A 21,258-nucleotide genomic window follows, 5' to 3' on the forward strand; every position below is an offset into this window, starting at 1 on the left:
ATGATATACTTGCTGGACAATAGCTTCTCAACTTGGATGGCATTCAATATGCTATTGAGGAAGAATGGAGGATCTTTTGGCATACTAATGCTAATTACGACTTGGCTGTATTAAAGATTGCAGGATGTCTAATGATGCTAAAGTTGCCACAATAAAAAAAATAAAACACAAAACTGCAAAGATAGAATTACAGTAGGAAGACGGAACATAACAAGCCTGGGAAAACGCAGCACAAAGAGAGATGAAATGAATTGACTACACATTAACGTCCTAGCCTTGGAAAATTGAGACTGACACTTTCAGTCAGATAATAACAGTGTTTACTACTCAGAACACACACAAACACACATACAACACCCTCCCCCCACCCGAGAAGAATGGTGTGGCTTTCATAGTCAGGAAAGGTTCAACAAGAACGGTGCTTGTTACAATGCAATCAATGACTAAATAATATCAATTATACTTCATATTAACCTTTTAATAAGATAACTGTCAACGTTTATGCTCTAACCACTGGTGCAGGAAAGGAGGTATATGAGTTTTATGATTAATTTAATTTGAAATCAATAGAAGGTGCAAGCAAGATATGCTGCTATGCTACTTTTTATTCCTCAAAGTTATACTTTTTAGCAAAATGTTTTGCTAACTGCAGTTTTTCTTCTCCATGTCAGCAGAGTTGGCACACTTTGAATTCCTTCAACTAAACAGTGCCATCTATCCATGACCCAGGAAGCATGCCTTTTCTATCATAGTGTGGGTCCCACCCTGTTGATGTTCCATAAGGCTATTCTCCCAGATCTCAGCTTAAGGAAGATGGCACCCCCCTAGTTAGTTGGACTTGAACAACCAGATCCCATCCTCTGAACTGTGATTTTATTGTTTATTGTGAGCTGCCAAGAGCTGGTTTGGACTCTTGTGGCACTTACATGGGATTAAATAAATAAATAAATAAATAAATAAATAAATAAATAAATAAATAAACAAACCCCCCCACCCCCCCGCAATCGATTACTATTGCAATTCTTGTCTTCCTGGCCTCTTTATAAGGGATAGAAAAGGCACTCTCTTACTCTCTTACATCCCACTTTAATTCTAGATGTTTCACTTCAATCCTTTTTTTAAACTCACCCTCCCCGATACACTCTTGACACTACCAAAATAATGATGTGTTCCACATTACACCCACATAATATATTTATTTTCTTCTATTTTATTTATCAATGCATGTCTTTTACCATTCCCTCCCATTATTTTCCAGTTTGGGGTCTTCCATTTAGCCCGGTCATAGTGACCTTTGCCACTCTTCATGGCTTTGAACGATGGAGGATTTCACATAAGTAAAATAGCGAAGGTCTAGACTTGGCTATCAGCCTTGGCCAGATGCACCCTAGGCCAGATGCAGCTTTCCCACCAAATAAGGACAGTACCTATAAAGTTTGACACATTTTCCCAGTATGTCACAAGATCTTCTGAAGCCCAGTTTTAGTGCCAGCACTCTGTTCGATGCAAGCTACATTTTCTACTCTCTACACTAGGGATGTTGCCTGCATACCACCAATTAAGTGTATATTGATGCACACTTAGGGTGCTTTCTGTTTAGTCCTGTACTACTTTTGCATGTAAAGCAGGCTTCTCAAATGTTACATTTCCTTCAGGGGTATCTGTCAAGTCACCAGTAACTGGTGGGGAAATGCTAAAACCAGTAATTAACAAGGACCCAACCAGGTGAGGCAGGTCTACTCCTTGTCTCTCCTCCCCCTCCCCACCTCCTTCCCTCTTTCTCCTAATACAGGGGTCTTCAACCTTGGTCCCTTTAAGACTTGTGGACTTCAACTCCCAGAGTCCCTCAGCCAGCAAAGTTGGCTGAGGAACTCTGGGAGTTAATGTCCACAAGTCTTAAAGGGACCAAGGTTTATTTATTTATTTATTTTGTCACAATATATGTAACTATCATACAGAAAGGTTATATAGTATATAAAGGTATAGAATAGGACAGGAACAGTAGGCACGTTTGTGCGCTTATGCACGCCCCTTATGGTCCTCTTAGGAATGAGATGAGGTCAATAGTAGAAAGTTTTTGGTTAAAGCTTTTAGGATTATGAAAAGAGACCACAGAGTCAGGTAAAGTATTCCAAGCACTGATGATTCTGTTACAGAAGTCATATTTTCTGCAATCTAGATTAAAGCGGTTGACATTAAGTTTAAATCTATTGGTTGCTCTTGTATTATTGCAATTAAAGCTGAAGTAGTCTTTGACATGAAGGATATTACAATAGATGATTCTATGAGTTAAACTTAGGTCTTGTCGAAGGCGACGGAGTTCCAAGCTTTCCAAGCCCAGGATTTCAAGTCTAGTGGGATAAGGTATTTTGTTGTTTACAGAGGAATGGAGAACTCTTCTTGTAAAATATTTCTGGACATGTTCAATTGTATTGATGTCAGAGATATGGTGAGGGTTCCAAACAGATGAGCTGTATTCTAGAATTGGTCTAGCAAATGTTTTATATGCTCTGGTTAGTAGTGTAGTGTTTTTGGAAAAGAAGCTACGCAAGATTAGGTTTACAACTCTTAGAGCCTTTTTTGCTATGTATTTGCAGTGGGCTTTGGCACTGAGATCATTTGACATGAAAACTCCAAGGTCTTTAACGGGATGGGGGTCATCTGTAAGGTAATGTCCATCAAGCAAGTACTTAGTGTTTGGGTTCTTTTTTCCTATATGTAAGACTGAGCATTTGCTGGTTGAGATTTGGAGTTGCCAAGTTTTAGACCAAGCGGTTAGATGATCAAGGTCTTTTTGAATGATAGATGTATTATCAGTGGTGTTAAATAGTTTGACATCGTCAGCAAAGAGAACACAATTACTTGAGATATGGTCACAAAGATCATTAATGTATAGTATGAAGAGTGTTGGTCCAAGGACGCTGCCTTGAGGAACGCCACTCTTGACAGGAACAGGATTTGATAGAGCATTGCCAATTTTGACCACTTGTTGTCTGTTAGACAGAAAAGCAGATATCCATTTGTGAAGGGGTCCTGAAATGCCATAGGATTTTAGTTTTAGGAGAAGTTTATCGTGTACTACTGAGTCAAAAGCTTTGCAGAAGTCTATGTAGATTGCATCTATTGTTTTGCCTTGATCAAGATTTGTAGTCCATAAGTTTTACAGTGGAGAAGTTGTAAGTTGCATGATAATTTTTTCCTGAAACCAAATTGTTTATTGGAGAGTAGGTTGTTTGCTTCTAAGTGTGAGGTAATGTATTGGTTGATGATTGATTCCATGACTTTGCAGGTGACGCAGCATAGAGAGATTGGTCTGTAATTTTCGACTAAGCTGGGGTCTCCTTTTTTTGTAGAGTGGGATGGCTGTGGCCAGTGGTCAAAGTTTGGGAAGGGAACTGGTAGTGAAAGCTTTATCAAAGATTATGCTTAGGAGTTCTGCTATATTAGTGGAAAGTTTTTTAAGAAGTAGGCACATAGTCCATCGGGTCCAATAGATAGCGATGGTTTTATGTTATGAAGAGCTTTTCCAACATTTTCTTCTGTGAAGTCTATATGAGTTAAGTCATCATGTTCATTGCTGGTACGTTTATGGAATGTCGGATATGTGTCATCGCTGTTAACAAAAACTGAGCCAAAGAATATGTTGAAGAGGTTGGCTTTAACTGTTTCGTCATTGCATTCTTTGTTGTTAGAATTTTTTAGTGGTGGGATGGATCTTGTGTCTTTAAGTTTATTGTTAACAAAATTATAAAAGGCACGATTGGAATTTGTGCACAGAAGGTCCTCTTCTTGTTTGGTGTGGTAATTTGTGCATTCAGTTTTTATTTGGTTGCATATATTTCTGTAGCAGTTTTTGAAATTTGCTACAAAGCCTTTTTTGTTTCTTTTCCAGAGGGATTTTTTTTTTGATTGAAGCTTTTTTATTGATATGGGTAGTTTGCTTTTCCTGATCATGGTTGTCATTTGTGGTACATATAGTTAATGATTCTATTGATTTCAAGTAGGAAAACTCTATAGTGGTCTTCAGCAGTTATGCAGTTTGCAAACAGATTTTGCCAGTCCAGAAATGAAAGATCGTTGTTTATAAGGTCGTAGTTGGCTTTTTTGAAGTTGTAGATGGGGATACTATTGCTTTGACGATTTGAGTATGGACGTATATTGAGACGAAAATCAGTCATGCAGTGGTCACTGCTGGAAAAAGGTTCTTTAATTTGTAGTCCATAAATTGAGTTTGGGTTGTTGCAGAAGATGAGATCAAGGCAGTTGTTGAGTCTTGTATTGTTAGTTACAAGTTGTTCAAGACCTAGGTTTGTAACAGCGTTGTATAGTGTAGTATGGATTGGATCAGTTGTACATTCATTAGTTATCCAGTTAATGAGAGGTAGATTTAGGTCGCCCAGGAAGATGAGAGGGTATGGGCAAGAGGTAGCCCATGTTAGCAGTGAGGTTAGCATATTTGCATGGGTAATGTCATAGTCAGGGGCTCAGCATAGTAAGAATCGAAGAGTGGTGTTAAGGGATAGGTCGCATACAATAATTTCAGGGAGAGAAAGTTTGTGTGAAACTTGAATATTTTTTAGATTCAGTGACTTTTTGTAAAAGATAGCCACTCCACCACTTCTTCGGATTTCACGATCTGATCAATGAACTTGATATTCTTTGTTTGAGATAATGGAGTCAGGAAAGGATGAGTTCAGCCATGTTTCACAAACAAAAATGATATTGAATGTACCACTGTTTAACAAGAGGATAAATTCAGGTAATTTGTTAACAATGCTTCTTGCATTTATCAATTTGCATTTGAGATCTGTAGTAATTGGTGTTGAAGAGGTAAGGGGTGTGCATACCTAGTTTTGGATATTGGTAGGTTGGGGGTTGTGTACAACAGGTGGTTGTATAGATGGTTGGATGGGTGGATGGATGTTTTGGGAGGTGAGTGTTTGGATGTTGGGTACTTGATTGTTTATTGAGATGTTTGGTTGAGTGGTTGGTTGGGTGGTTGGTTGGATGATAGTTTGGCTGGTTGGTTGGATGGCTGTTTGGATGGCTGGTTGGGTGAATTGTTGGGTGGCTGTTTGGATGGCTGGATGGATGGTTGTTTGGATGGCTGATTGGATGGCTGGCTGAATGGCTATTTGAATGGCTGGTTGGGTGGTTGGTTGGATGGATGGTAGGGTGATGGGTATTTGATTGAATGTTTGGATGGCTGGTTAATTGTTATGGGTGATGGGGGGTTTGTAGGTGATTTTTTGATTGCAGGTCTTATTTTTTATGCAATCAGCTCGATTGTCAATGTATAGGTTGGATTCACCATTGTCTTGTCTTCGTTTAAGTTCTGTGCGAAGTTCACGAGAATGTATCCGTTGTAGAACAGAACGTATCCGTTGTAGAAAAGATTGGAAAAGGTTGGAGACCCCTGTCCTAATATGCTTCCAGAGCAGAACAGAATGTTTTTTCCTCACAACGTTTAAAACTTGTGAAATTTGCACCCGTGCCGCAAAGAGGGGTGTGCAACCAGTAGCCTATATCTTGGCCAACAATCTCTGGCCCGGTTAAGGTTTGTATCTGTTGAGGAGGGGGCTTCCGCCAGTCTTACTTCAGCCAAAGAAAATCAGCATGTGTAAGATTAGTCTCCAGCTCAGCCTGTCATGAAAAAGCAGAAAACGGAGTGAGTTACTCTGGTGTTTTAGGATAAAACTGGGTGGAGTGGGGTCGGGTGGGGTGGAGTAGGGGGACAGGCACTGCTCAGCCAGAACAAAAAACACGTTCTTGAGGCTTTCTTGGAAGGTCACCTCTTTATGAGATGTATCATCGGAAGCGCGGGCAGAAAGGAGAGAAAAGGAGCCAGCTCTCCGCTGCCTCGGATTGTAGCGAGGATAAAAAAAACCCGAAACAAAACCCGAAGAGGCTGGGAAAGTTCCCTCAGCCTGTCAGTCACCCGGGCTTGGCCTAAATTGGCCCCGCCCTGCCCCGGCAGTGGGGTTTATAATAGGAATCCTGCCTCAGGCTGAAGTGTTTAACCTGTTGCAGACGTAGGAGGGGGTCGATCGCCCTCGCTCTCATCTGCGCACAGTGTGTGTGGCAGGGGGATAAAGTCGCCGGCGCTCGGGTTTCCCCGGATAACCTTTTATTATTATTATTATTATTTTTAAAGGGAGGCAGAAGCAAGACGCAGCCCCTCAGAATTAACACCTCGATCCGCTACGTTATCCGCAGCGGATTGTCTTGAGGCTGCGATATTCCTTCCTGCTCTCCGAGGGACCATGCCTGCCAGATTTGGGGGCTTGGTGACTAATGCTCGCTTGCTTTCGTTGCTGCTGCTGCTGCTGCTGCTTCTCTCGCAGGTCCACCTCCACAGAACTACGGGCCCCCGGGTGAGTGTAACCCCGCCGCCCGCCCTCTTGTCCCCTCTTTTGGTACGGGAGGAGGGTGCTTCAGACAAACTTTTCTGATTTAACTCTCTTCTTGGATCTGGTTTTACTCCCTTCTTGACAGGCGTTCTGCTGTTTAACTATTGAAACAGGACTTGGAGTTTATCGCTGTTAAAGTTATTAAAAGAAACCCCCTTCCTTTCCATGTAAATGCATACTTGGTTCTAACGGGGAAGTAATTTACACGTTTTGTTTTCTTTCAAACTACACGTCCTCCTCGGAGCCCCGGTGTTTGAAAGATGCCCTTTTATCGTTATGAAAAGCGGTTCTTGTAGAGCAAGCTGGAGAGTTATTATAGGAAGGAAAAATGCGGTGGCTTTGAGGGTTTTTCAGCCCTGGTTTTTAATATTGTGGTTTTAATCCCAGGGATAAATTTGAAGGACCAAAGATCTGTTATAAATGAACATATGGTTGGGTTAAAATTTAGCATTCTCTTGTTAAATTTGCATGGAATAAAGAATTGCCATGCAGCCTAAACAAATCACTAGGACTTTGTTTTATTTTCCAAACGAGGATTAAATAAATGTTAGTTCAAAAATAAATCTTTCCCCAATCACTCTGATGCCTTGGATTTAGGCTTGGTGGAAAGAAGTCTGTGTTTTAATTTATGCTAGAAGGATTGGCTAAATTAAATTTAAATGCTTCTCTCCCAGAAAGTTTTTTTAAGAACAGTATAATCTAGTTTTACAGCTAGCAGCCCCATGTGCGCTTCAAAGCAAAATTTGAACTAAATAGAATTTATGTCAAAGAAACTTGGATAGAATAGAATGTAATGAAATGAACTTGCAGTTCACAAGGCTTGTGCCTTTTAATAAAATGTGTTAGTCTGAAAAGGTGCTTCCAGACTCCTGTTGTTGTTTCTTTTGCTCCTGAGTTAAGGCACTTCTTCTAAAATGGATAGAATTGGCCTGCCAGTATTAAGTTTCAGTTCTTAGTCCTTTTTGCCTGCCAGACCCTTAAAAATGTACTTTAGGATTAAAGCTGATAAAAGTGCCTTCTGTTTATTTAACTCCACTGTTGGATATGCATATGTATGTTAATTCTAATGTCTAATCCAAGTTTGTAGAGTTTTCATGAGCGGAAGTTGCTACTGAGAAGACAGGCAGAGATTTAAAGAATTCAGTGGAAATGCATTGTGGTAAGCATCACAATGAAAGCTAGAAGGCCACACAAACATCTGTCATTGTAAGAATGTTTGATGTGTTCTAAGGAGGAAGGAAAAAGTATCCTGTCTAGCTGTACCTTTTAGCCCCTTTGATGACCAGATGTGTAGCAATAGTTAAAATGTGGCAGATTGAATCCAGTGCATGTCATAAATCCTTAGACTCAAGAATTCCAAAGGCAGCAGAAATTTGGGGTTTCTATTTAAGTCTGCACAAAGGATGTATTACCTAAAGTTTTACTGCATACCAATTTAAGCCATGCTATTATGTAAGATAATGGCAGCTGCCTTTCAACACTTGAGAGCATGTATAGAATCTATGCTTGGACCCCAAATGGTGGTATCTGAAGGGCTTAATTAGGAACAGTTGAACTGAGAAGTAAAACACATGGACTATATAAACTGCACAAGCTTGTCTATTAAATTAAAACCAAGTATAGCTTTTAATGTACTTGACTTTACAAGCCTCTTTAATTGCTCTCTGTGCTATATCCTTAAAAAAAATTAAAAGCTATTTCAAGAGATTCTCGGGTCATTGAAAGGCAGCTGCTGATTTTTCACCTTCTTCCCACATGGCTTCAACAAACCGCTTTTCAGATAGTACTTTAACATGTCTTTTCCTAGCTGGGTCACAGCCAATATTTTCCTTCCATCTCTGTTGAGGAAGATCTATGCCCTTTAAAATGCTTACTTGTTTCCTCTTCAGTGTAAAACTCTGTATTTAATGATGTTTAACTCATAAATTCTGTCTCCAATTCCTTCCCAAGTGATTTGTTTGAAAAGTATGGTGGTTTTGTTTCCTCCCCATTAGTTTGTTAGCACATTGAAAGTGAAAGGGGCTTATCCTGTCCCATACCCTTTATCCTGCTGATTAGGTTCTGCCAATAAAGCTGTCAGTATTCTCCTGATGCAATGCTTTATGCTCCTATCTGCATAACAAAACACTATTTGAATAATTCATTGTAGCCTTTTTTATGTGATAAAAATGTTAGGCCAGTATCTTCTTTGCTAAACTACATCTTCTTAAGAAATTGCTTCCTGGGTTTTATTTTTTTATAATGGAGAGAGGGCAATGGAGCACAGAAAGTTAGCAGAATTGCCTTAGTTTAGGCTTGGAAATCTGGATTTGTGGAACATTAGTACTTGCAATTGAACTAGAAATTGTGAAAGTATTCCAAAGTGCCAAAAGATTATAAAATTACTTGTTATTGTTTTACATGGATATGAACCGTCTGAGAAATAAAAAAGATTGACTCCCTAATTAATGAACAAGCTGATGAAAAGTTGTATGTTGTATCTCTAGACTCTCTACTTAATCAAAAGAGCATTGAGATTTTCTGTTCTAAATCTAAATAAAATAAAAATATTTTGAATTACGAGATGTCAAAATCCAACTTTAGGACGAATTAGGTATTTTCAGATTTACTGCTCCATTAAACGCTGGAAAAAGGTACAGGTGTGTCTGTGTATATATAAGGGAGAGGGGCTTTGAGAAAACTTTTAAAAGGCATATTTTTTTACTGAATTTGAACTCTGCTGCAATTAAAAAAATACATAGAAAAAAGTAAAAGATTCATTGTAAAAGGTAAAAAAGAAACAATACCATTCATTGTTCAGTCTAATGGCACCAACATATTTTTCTAGGGTTCTCCAAACAATTGTTTTCTGTAAATTGTTGAAAATTAAGTAGAATGGGATCAGATAGAATTACGGGGTGGGGGGGGGAGTAATACAAATGTAGGTACACCCACTCAGAAAGGGTCTCTTTGACTTCCCATCCTACTTTTACCTTATGAGAGTGGGGCCCATTCTCCTGAGATGTTTGAGTTGGTTGGATAAAAACTGGGCACAGAAACTGGACCTCAAGGACTTGAGTGTCAAGCCACTTTCTCACTTTCTCTATGAAACTACTGAAGCTTCCTTTTGAACTGAATTAAACCAATATACTGAAAATCCAGGCTGGATTGGGAATTTTGGTACCTCTTATATATCCAATCAAATTATAGTAATAGTAAGAACCTCTGGTTCATTACAGAAGATGAGGTTGTCTAATGCAGGTGTGCATAATCCTTTCCAGCCTCAGAGTTGCTGTTGGTATATCAGAGCCATACTTAAATAACCAAGCAGGGTAAATAGAATGTAACAGGTAGGACTAAAGTAAAATTTTAATTTGCATAAAATTAATTTCAGTTATTATTACTGCTTAGGTTTGGAGGGGCACTAAACACTGAGCCTATGGCTTTGGGAATATGCATGTAACCTTAGGATTTCAGGTTATGAGCCACAGTGGCGCAGTGGTTAGAATGCAGTACAGCAGGCTACTTCAGCTGCCTGCCGGCTGCCTGTAGTTTGGTAGTTTGAATCTCACCAGGCTCAAGGTTGACTCAGCCTTCCATCCTTCCGAGGTTGGTAAAAATGAGGACCCAAATTGTTGGGGGCTATATGCTGACTCTGTAAACCACTAAGAGAGGGCTTTAAAGCACTGTGAAGCGGTATATAAGTCTAAGTGCTATTGCTATTGTGTACCTTTTGTTCTAGTTAACATATTAAAATCATGAAGCTTCAGCTAGGTAATTCCTAGTGCTGTCACCCAAAGGACATCACACAAGTATTCCATTGTTCCCTCTTCAGTGTTTTGCAAGAAGAAACAAAGGGAAAACAGGAGGATTTCTAGTATGAGGAGAAATTATATGGCAGGCATCATTATAGATGCTATGAATGAAACAGGGAGTTTGTCTAAAACAGATGTATTCTGGGAGTCTTTTAGGGTAGACTACATAATCAATGTTGCAAGGAATCTTTTTTGCTTATTTATTAGACAAGCACAGATAGTTTACCCAAAAGCCAAATACTTGTATAAACATTTTCATATAGATTACCCTGAGTTTTAAAGAAACTATGCAGCAGCAGCAGCATATTAAAATAGTGCAAACTGTTTGAAAGCAGACAGATTTTTTTTTAACATCAAGCTGTTGAATGTGTTGAATGGGTCTGATAAGAATGAATGGTGACACAAGAATGGTGCTGAATTAGGCAGAGTCACCAGACAGAAGACCCAGATGTTTCACTCTCTGATAATTTTAACAGTTTCTGGAGAGAAGAATGCAAGGAACTCCAGCTTTATGTCAGTCAGCAGGGCAAAATGAAAACCTGATATAATTAATCCCACTTGGATTCATCTGTCTTTCACATTCTTTTTGTGCCCCAATTTGGCTTACGCATTATATCAGACAGTGGATTTCTGTTTGGCTACTCTTTTTTTGTTTTTCCCCTATGAAATTTTAAAATAATTTCTAAAAAGATTAGAATGTAGGAAGAGTCCATGGAAAGAAAAACACTGCAGCATAGGAAATCCGTGTTCTCCGATTATGTTTTGGATCCATCCAAATGCCATTCATAGAAAATGGGCACAAGAAGAAGTGCAACAACTTGAATAGTTTTCTTCACTGGAGATACCCTGTCACTTCTCCTAGGCAGATGTTGAGTATGCCATGAATGCTCTATTACTCAGGCCACATTATCTGATTCAAATAACAGCAGCACCTATATTTCCTCTGCTTTCTGAAGTTTGGGGATGAGAGTTGGGATTTCTTGTGTCATATTGAGCTCCACAAACCTACATCCTGAGTGAGTAGATTGCTTCATATGGTTGAGTAATTGTATTATCAATCCATGTCTGATTCTTTAAAATACTTTAAAATAAGTTTTGTTTGGGCATTTAATTCACTTTGTTCTGAACTGTCTTGCCTGAATGCATTGGTTGGTGGAATTGTCCTTTTAAGAGAGTACTCTGATCTTGTAGGAATAATGTACCGGTAACTTTTGTTTCAGATTTCTCTGAATTTGTTTGAAGATCTCAAAACCAGTGTCATATGTTTATAATCAATTTGGTGTTCTTGCTCATTCTTGAAGAGAAATTTTATATTGTTGACCATTTGGCTGTGACTGATGCTTGTGTTCAGCAACATCTAGAGCAGGGGTCTCCAACCTTGGCAACTTTAAGGCTTGTGGACTTCAACTCCCAGAGTCCACAAGTCTTAAAGTTGCCAAGGTTGGAGACCCCTGATCTAGAGGACTGAACACTCTTCACAGCAGCAAGTTTATTGCAGCCATTGGTCAATCAATAAATACAATTGAAACGCAATGCAGTAAAATCCACCACATGATCAAAGTGTTAATAAACAAAATTGGGTTAACATTGTTGATAAAGTTACAAAGGCAGAACTGGGCATCTCATCTTAAGAGAATTTAATAGAAAATTGCTGCTAACTAACTGCTTTAGTTACATTTGGACATATCTGCAAGGCAACAAGTAACATAGAATCAATCATTTCTCTCAGGGAACCTTAGAAATAATGGGTGTACAAATTCCTTACATCCCGATTGGGTACAATAAAGAAGGGCATAGGCAACAGGTCACAGTTTGATGGTTGCCTTTGTGCCTGAGTCACAGAGGCAACCATCACTGAGAGAGAGATGTTTTGATAATTTCTTCTCTGATATATAGATAGTCCTCGACTTATGACCATAGTTGAGTCCCAAATTTCTGTTGCTAAGCAAGACAACTGTTAAGTGAGTTTTCTCCCATTTTACGATCTTTCTTGCAGCAGTTAGAATATAGAATAGAATAGAATAGAATAGAATAGAATAGAATAGAATAGAATAGAATAGAATTCTTTATTGGCCAAGTGTGATTGGGCACATAAGGAATTTGTCTTGGTGCATATGCTCTCAGTGTACATAAAAAGACAAGATCAAGAATCACCAGGCACAACAAGATCAAGAATCATCAAGAATCACCAGGCACAACACCCAGTCATACGGTACAATTGGCAATCAAATCATACTAGGAAAAAATATCAATATAAATCGCAAAGATACAAGCAACAAAGTTACAGTCATGCAGTCACAAGTGGGAGGAGAGGGGCGACAGGAACGATGAGAAGACCAATGCAGCCTAATGTGAATAGTTTGACAGTGTTGAGGGAATTATTTGTTTAGCAGAGTGATGGCGTTCAGTGAATCACTGAAGTTAATAACATGGTTGTTAAGTGAATCTGGCTTCCCCACTGACTTTGCTTATCAGAAGATCACAAAAAGTGATCACATGATTGTGAGACACTGCAACCCTACTAAATACATACCAGGTACCAAGCATCCAAATTTTGATTGCATGACCACTGGGATGCTGCAACAGTCGTAAGTGTGAAAAACGGTCATAAGTCACTTTTTTCAGTGCCGTTGTAACTTTGAACAGTCACTAAATGAGTGATTGTAAGCCAAGGTCTACCTGTAGTATATTCTTCACTGGGCTTGGGCTTGTTTCTCATGATAATTTCATCTTTGCTTAATTATGTCCCTTTGTGCAAGTCATAATTTTAATGCAATCCATAAATGGCCCAGGGCTACGTCTGAAACTGGTCTGTACAAGATTATATTTTGGTAGATGTTTTATCTGTGATAATCGCTGGCTGCTTAACAGAATGTGTGGTTGTTTTGAACTGTATCTCTTGATATATCTATCAATGTGTCTTATAGCTTTTTATATCATAAATCCTTTCTAAGTATAAAGATATCTAGCAAAAGCAGTTCCGTGCAGTGATGATGTGATGTGATACCATAAAAATCTTTTACTGCATTGTAGTGCACTCATTACATAGGCAAGTTCTGGGAAATCTCTTTTTTGTCCTTTCCATATTTTCCACCAAGGAACACTAGGTACTTTACTGATAGAGATAGTAATAAAAATGCTAACTCCTCTAGAGTGATAAATCAAACTTTATAGAAGTTTTAACTCCATGTAGAAGGGAAGCATAGCAAAGTATCTGCAATTACAACCAGATATTTATAACCAGTTGATTTTTGAAAGCCTTTTCGTGTTTACCCTTGACAAAAGAGAAGCTTGGTGTGTTTGTTAGATTTAAGACTTCTGTATAACCATAACTGCTTATTCATTTCATTTAATATAGGATTAATTAAAGCGAGAATACTAGAAAGTCCTAGCTTTAATGTGGACAACTGCTTTGTTCCGTTTGGAATAACAATGGATTGAGCTTTACTCTCTGCAAACAAATGATAACTAATGATGGGTCATTTCCTGTTGCAGTTTGGAAGTCTTCTTCTGGCTTCAGTACTTGTGATAATTGCTGACTTCTCATGTGTGTTTCAGATTCTGACTCCTCAGTAACAAACAGTACCAGCAGGCGGGGGCAACCTACTTGGTATGTCACAAACAGAGCTTTACACTTTAGCATGAATTTCATACAAATAATTGAACTCCACTTGCCATTTGGTTGACTATTCATCCAGGTTACAGAAATTCTTTGGGAGTTCTTCATAGTAGTAATTTTGTCTATAGTCTGGTTTTATCCAGCAGTGGCCAGCCCGCTACTTTCTGGTAAGTTAAGAACATTTATGAACAAGTTAAAACCATCCGTTTCAGATGTTATGGACTTCATTTTCTTCCTTCGTTCCTGTGGGAACGTTGTTAATTTTTTTGTCCTCGTTGCTTTTCCTTTTGTAATTACCTAGCACCCCATAGAATTGCAGGGTCTCTTATCACATGATAGTTACATTTATTTAAGAGCCTTTGGTTACGAACTTGTCAAAGGCTTTATTGAAAATCCAAGTATGGAGTGGTGACAGGGCCACTTTCATCCATAGGCCTTTTGGATCATTTGTTGACACTCTCAAGAAACAGATGGTGAAGCAGGATTTATTTTTGCAAGATCTATGGCAATTTTCCTTCAGCCAGGTTTATTTTTTCTAGTGCTTGATTATTTTTAGTGATTATTATTTTGACAAATGTTAATCTATCTATCTGTAATTCTATCACCACTAAATCTCTTTTTAAAAAATTAGTGTCACCTTGGCAATATTCAGTGGTGGAATTCAAATAATTTAACAACTGATTCTCTAGTTCACCAAACTGCTCAAAAAGTTAACAACTGGTTCTCCCAAAGTGGTGCGAACTGGCTGAATCCCACCACTGGCAATATTCCAGTTTTCTAAGCACTGGCTTGATTTAAAGGACAAATTTCCTATTTTTGGTAGTTGGTCAGCAATCTCACACACTTAAACTTGGTTAATGTCACCTTCCTGGAAAGCTGCTATTTATTTGATTCTTGACTATACTGTACATGTTATTGGACAAATATTAATTCAATTATTATAACTACTTCGGTCATTTTTTAAATAAATTTTGCTTTGCATTCTCAAAGGTCTGTGAGCAAGACTATTTTTAATACAAAAAGCACAGGCTTTGAGCGAATAAACAGCACTCGGGAACAAGTTGACTTCATAGCATTTTTGTAAGAAGTACACATGTAATCAGCCTAGATCAGAGGTCTCCAACCTTGGCAACTTTAAGCCTGGCGGACTTCAACTCCCAGAAAGCCCCAGCCAGCAAAGCTGGCTGGGGCATTCTGGGAGTTGAAGTCCGCCAGGCTTAAAGTTGCCAAGGTTGGAGACCCCTGACCTATATAATAGGGGTAGGTTTGCAAATGGGTTGAACCTCTCATGTCACTCTTTAAAATAGCCTAATCTGTAGCACTTGACTAAGAGACCAGCATAAATTCTGTTTGAAATTAAGGATATCATAAGTGTGCATCATACTTTATGATGTTAAAATAAGAGCTTTGGATCATTTGTGGGACATGCACATGTGTGAAACCTGATTTTTTCCCAAGCCCAGATGGTATGTGCATAAGCTCTTGCTGTGGTAAATGCTTGATTGTGCTTGTTCTCAACAAGACTGTCTGTGTTGCCACCAATTATAAGGTAAAGGTAAAGGTTCCACTCACACATACGTGCTAGTCGTTGCTGGCTCTAGAGGGCGGTGCTCATCTCCGTTTCAAAGCCGAAGAGCCAACGCTGTCCGAAGACATCTCCGTGGTCATGTGGCCGGCATGACTCAATGCCAAAGGCGCACGGAACGCTGTTACCTTCCCACCAAAGGTGGTCCCTATTTTTTCTACTTGTATTTTTACGTGCTTTCGAAACTGCTAGGTTGGCAGAAGCTGGGACAAGTAATGGGAGCTCACCCTGTTACACGGTAGCACTAGGGATTTAAACCACCGAGCTGCTGACCTTTCGATTGACAAGCTCAACATCCTAGCCCCTGAGCCACCGTGTCCCTTTTCCACCAATTATGCATGTTTAGAAATATCTATGGTCAGCAAGACATCTGTGAAATGGTGACCTGGAGGCTCACCCATGTCTCTAGCAAGTAACACTAATTCTACTTAAGAATTTATCAAACAAAAGTAAAGCACCTATATTTTGTCAGTATAAACATGAACTATACTGCAATGAGTTTTTCCATGTATTCTAGTCTGTGGACGTTGAGCTACTATGCATAGCATAGCAATTCTCTCATTGCTGTAATCATATTTGAGAAACAGAAAATAATGTGTATATTTGTAAAATGGCATTGGAATTGCCCTAAAATTTGGATGAGATTGTCCTTCTTAACTAGAGTCTTGTTCCCACTTGAGAGGAATGCTTTTGTCTTGGCTTGCTAAATAAACATACTTTTTCCTGTTTGTGGACCATAGCTCTAAACAAGAATAATTGAAGGACAGCCAATGAGAAGCATATAAAGCATTCAGGCAAGATTTTTCTTTTTTTTTTGATAGAGATGGCTCCAAAAGAAGAAGTATAATGATGTAATGTTTACGTTGTTCTCTAGGGAGAATTCCCATGCTTGTTAATTTGCCTCAACAGATTATGAAGCTTCTTATTTATAAGATGGCTTAAAAGTTTAGGTATAACTATGTTTTCCTTGACCTATTTTAGAATTCTACCCACTTAGTATTTTTTGGCCTCTTATTTGAATTCCATGTCTGGGCTCACACTTTTTACTAAAATTACCTTAGTAAACAAATCATGGAATAGTTCGATATGTGAATTCAGTCTAATAGGATTAGAAATATGGCATAAAAGGAAAATGTATGTGAAGTCAGGAATTAATTTACAGTATATTTGTGAATACTGAAATAAGGTCAACTCATGATTCTCCTGAGTTACTCAAAGCAAATACATTTTTTCCTATTGCAAGCATTTCTGTATCTCTTTCCAGACAGTTTGTACTTCACAGTTTGCCTCCATATTCTATTTTTGCCTTTGATAAACTATCTCAACTTCTCTCTCACAAGGAACTATGTAATTCTGTAATATTGTAAAAGGGGCATTCTTGGTTCTAGTTTAAACTGCTTATGCAAAAAAGAAAGGCAGATTGTGTCTTGAGATCCTTTTCCTAACAGTGTAAATTAAAGGTGCATTACTAGAGTTTCTGAACCCTCTTGATTATATAGGGGCACATCATTTGGCTTTTAAACACCCAGTTATGCATTTAATCAGACTTTGTTTGTTTAGACAATAAACCTTAGGAACTCTTTTAGAATGATCTTATTTTCATCAAAAAGCTGTGGTAACTTGTGAAACTAGCTGAGGACTGGGGAAAGGGGAATTTGTAAGCTTTCAACTTTTCATTTGGAGTTGTTTGGGAAAAATGTGGTTTCAGGTATATAACACCTTTCAAATGTGTTTGTTTTTGTAAAACTTCCCTCATTTAAAAATATATGTTCTATTTCTTTTTTAATCCATTGTTTGACTTTCAGTTCTGTGAAATTATACAGGCCAGATGTCATTACTTGATGTTAATGATGATTTCTTTTAAAAATTGCATTTAATTTTGAGTTAGTCTAATTCAACAGATTTCTGGGGCTGGTTTTAACAAAGTCTGTATCAACGGTACTTATTACACAATTCTAAAGGAAACTCAGCAGCTGCTCATGTCTCTACAGCCATTTTCCTTTTAAACTTAGTTTATTTTGTTTATTTTGAAACACTTATATATTTGGCTTCTGTTAAACTAGGTGATATCACAAGCTGAGATATTTTTCTGTGAGGCTTCACTTACTATGGGCAATTATTGTGTTGCCCCAAATGAATCTGCGAGAGGCATATTTTAGCTAGGCAGAAGCAAATTGGGCTTTGCCAGAAATATTTTTCTCTGTATTAATCTGGGAAGCTGATGCTACTTGAAACTAATGTTAACAAACCCTCTTTGAAGGAGGAACAGAAAACTACCTGGTGAGTTTTCTATTCCTCCTTCATTCAGAAATGATAGCATTTTATAAAATTTCAGATCTAAGTTAATACAGAGATAATCACTGTGATGAAATGAGTGCAAATTGCAGCTAATTGTATCTATTGCTTTGGGCAGTTGCTAAAATAATATTTATGACTGGAGAAGGTCTTTCTAGAACAGGGGTCACCAACCTTTCGGACCTCAGGGACCACTAAATTAATAATTTTAAATCCCACGGACCACTAATATGATCTGCCTAATGACCGGCTGTGTAGGCGTGGCTAGGTGGTCATGTGACTGGGTGGGCGTGGCCAACTTGATGTCACTCACATCGAGGAGCACCTCACTGGCCTCTCCTCTCCTCTCCCCTCCTCCCTGCCCAGGCTCCTTAGGGTCCCAACAGGAAGCAGTTGTTGGAGCTAAGCAGCCACTACTAGAAAGAGTTGGCAAAAGAAGCTCTCAATTCAAATTGGATCTGGCCGAGAAGGAGGCTCAGCAGAAGCACCTCACTGAGGACTAGGAGCATAGGCTTTCCAAGTAGAGGGAAGACCTGTGGGAGTGCAAGCCAGGTACCGGCGCCTGGAGGATCAGTGGGCTGAGATGGTCAGCCAGTTCCAGGCCATGAGGCAGTCCCACTGGAACGAGGCCCTCTGACTTTTCACCACCAGCGGCAGTTCCCTTCAACCTTCGCCCAAAACCCCACAGCAGGAGGCCAAAGCAGACCCCGAGTCAGAATTTCTGTCCCCTTCTGACCCGCACAAAAAGACCTCAAAGGGGGAGAGACTGTCTGCAGCAACACAACGTTCATTGTACGTATCTGTTGAGGACCCCTGATTTACTGCAATATAAAAAATGCAAATAATTTTTCTGTGGGCCACCAAAATTTTCTCATGGATCACCAGTGGTCCACAGACCACCAGTTGGTGACCGCTGTTCTAGAATATATTTATTTATTTATTTATTTATTTATTATTCATATTTGTATACCGCCCTATCTCCCGAAGGACTCAGGGCGGTTCACAGGCATATAAAACATTTATATACAAATTAAAATAATCATTAAAAAACTTATTCTAATGCCCAATTATTAAAAATAGAAATATAAATATTAAAACCAATTTAAAACCCCTATAAATTTAAAATCTAAGCCAGTCCTGCACAGATGAATAAATGTGTCTTGAGCTCGCGACGGAAGGTTCGGAGGTCCGGAAGTTGACGGAGTCCTGGGGGGAGCTCGTTCCAGAGGGTGGGAGCCCCCACAGAGAAGGCCCTTCCCCTGGGCGTCGCCAGACGACACTGCCTAGCTGACGGCACCCTGAGGAGTCCCTCTCTGTGAGAGCGCACGGGTCGGTGAGAGGTATTCGGTAGCAGTAGGCGGTCCCGTAAATAACCCGGCCCTATGGCCATGGAGCGCTTTGAAGGTGGTTACCAAAACCTTGAAGCGCACCCGGAAGGCCACAGGTAGCCAGTGCAGCCTGCACAGGATTGCTGTCATACGGGAGCCCCGAGGGGCTCCCTCTATAACCCGCGCAGCCGCATTCTGAACTAACTGCAGCCTCCGGATGCCCTTCAAGGGGAGCCCCATGTAGAGAGCATTGCAGTAATCCAGGCGAGACGTCACGAGGGCGTGAGTGACCGTGCATAGGGCATCCCGGTCTATATTCAATATTGTCCTGCAGCTACTCTTTGGAACGAAAGATTACAGTTACAGAGACACTGACCTTTGAAATCCAGGTTAAATGATTGATGCCACAAAAACATTGAGAAGTAGGGACAGGGCTCATAGAATTATGAAGTTAGGAAGCAATTTACTTTGTTTAGGACATCAAAATGCAATATGTCTGGTAGTCTGTACTAGCATTGAATTCTCTTGTGAGAGGAAAGTATTGAGAATGTGAACATTAAATTGGGGATGGTTGAGAAATCTGTGTGCTGTCTGATGAGAGAATAAACATTTTTGAATTGTGTCTGTCTTCTTGTAGTCATCCCCCTCCCACATCCTTGTAACTATTTGCCTCTGTTTTTAAATTATAAGTTTCCAAATGAGAAACTGGATTACTTGATATTGCATCACATCACTGCTCTTTGAGCCTTAGGATTGTTATAAGACATAGATTTTATTATTCTTTTCTCCAGAAAGTATTCAGCTACAGTGACCACAAGCAGTCAGATCCAATTTTTGTCTCCTCTACAAAACAATAAATATTCTGTTGGTGGTCTCCCATGCAAAATTTAAAACATGTGCAGCACTGTTACCTTTCTGTGAATTTAAATAGGCAGTGATTAATGTGGGTATAGCTCAGTGAGCAAAACTATGCTGCCTTTCAAAAATATTTCCTCAAGTGGCAGGAGATGTATGGCCTCCTAAATCCTACTCTAACTTGAGATAGATCTTATGCATTGTTAACATTTAGCTCTTCATCTCCTGGTCCCTGAATTCAAGTAAATCTCACTGCCTTCCAAACTGGGCCAGATTTCTGAACTTTGGTCCCAAAAATATAGGCTTCAGCTAAAAACAAAACAAAACCCTGTTAACAGAGAAAATATTATTGAATATTCTGAAACAATTGTGGGAAATTCACTGCTACAAGGTTCCAAGTCTTATGGAGACTGCTGAGTATTAGAAGAAAAAGAAGAATCTCTGTAGAGACGCTTCAAAAATTGACAATGCTATTCATGCAGGGTCCTATTCACAAGGCATCTTTGCTGAGCTGGCATTGGTTCTGAACTGTTGTATCTCTATGATGTTTTGGGGCTTCTGAAACTAATCCAGTTCACTTCCAGCTTTGTCCCAGCACTAGAGCAAATCCAGTGAGAGCAGTTGTTTAGCTTTAATATTGGAATTGAGAGACTGCCATTTTCCAACCGATGAGTAGTCTTGTATCCCCAGCGCAAAAGTTGTTCTTCCGTGGCACCTTTGTTCCTATTCCTTGTGTAATGACAAGGCCTTTTTCCTCCTTTACTACCAGAAACACCTCATTAGGAGGAGATAGGCAGAAAACTAACTAGAAACCAGTTTTTGTGCTTGCTCATTGATCAGGTGTAGGGAACAGAGGTTGACTCATGGGAGTACTGAATGTTGCAAGGATGAGAACAGTGAGGCTCCTTAAGGGGTGGTATCAAAATTCTTCTAAAAGTTTGAGAGCTGGTGAGTGAGGTGAAAGGTTCATAGTCCCAGCAAAAAGTGGGAAAATTCCTCCCCCCATTAATCACAGTGAAAGTTAGAACTAATAAAAATGTCTTCACCCTTTGCTGAAAAGATAGTAGAACCAAACAAACATCCTCAGGAAGAGCATTTCAGAGGCAGTACAGTACTACATCATGGCTTTGGTTCCTGCAGGTCAACATTAACAGTTCCCCTCAAGTCATGAGGGAACAGAATAGGAGTGCCACCAGCTGCAAACTAACAATTGGAAATGTGAAAACATGGCAAACGTTTTTTTAGAAGGAGATAGCTTTGCAGTGTAAAAGAAAGAGAAAAGATGTGGATACTGGAAAAGAAGCAATTCTTTAATCTCGTATTGATTATCACGTGAAGAAATGTGATAATGATGTTCATATTCATGGTTTTA

At 39.3% G+C, this 21,258-nt stretch overlaps 1 protein-coding gene across 1 annotated transcript in view; it reads left to right on the forward strand.

Annotated features, from left to right (window-relative positions):
• Positions 1–6,033: 6,033 nt before the first annotated feature.
• The window catches only part of SMOC1 (SPARC related modular calcium binding 1), an 87,059-nt gene continuing 71,834 nt past the window's right edge, over positions 6,034–21,258 (forward strand). The window contains exon 1 of the mRNA XM_058161923.1: positions 6,034–6,374. Coding sequence (XP_058017906.1) covers positions 6,264–6,374 — 111 coding nt within the window. The 5' untranslated portion in view covers positions 6,034–6,263. The remainder of the gene's footprint in view (positions 6,375–21,258) is intronic.

The sequence above is a fragment of the Ahaetulla prasina genome, chromosome 1 (genome assembly GCF_028640845.1).
Source record: "Ahaetulla prasina isolate Xishuangbanna chromosome 1, ASM2864084v1, whole genome shotgun sequence".
NCBI classification, from domain to species: Eukaryota; Metazoa; Chordata; class Lepidosauria; order Squamata; family Colubridae; genus Ahaetulla; species Ahaetulla prasina.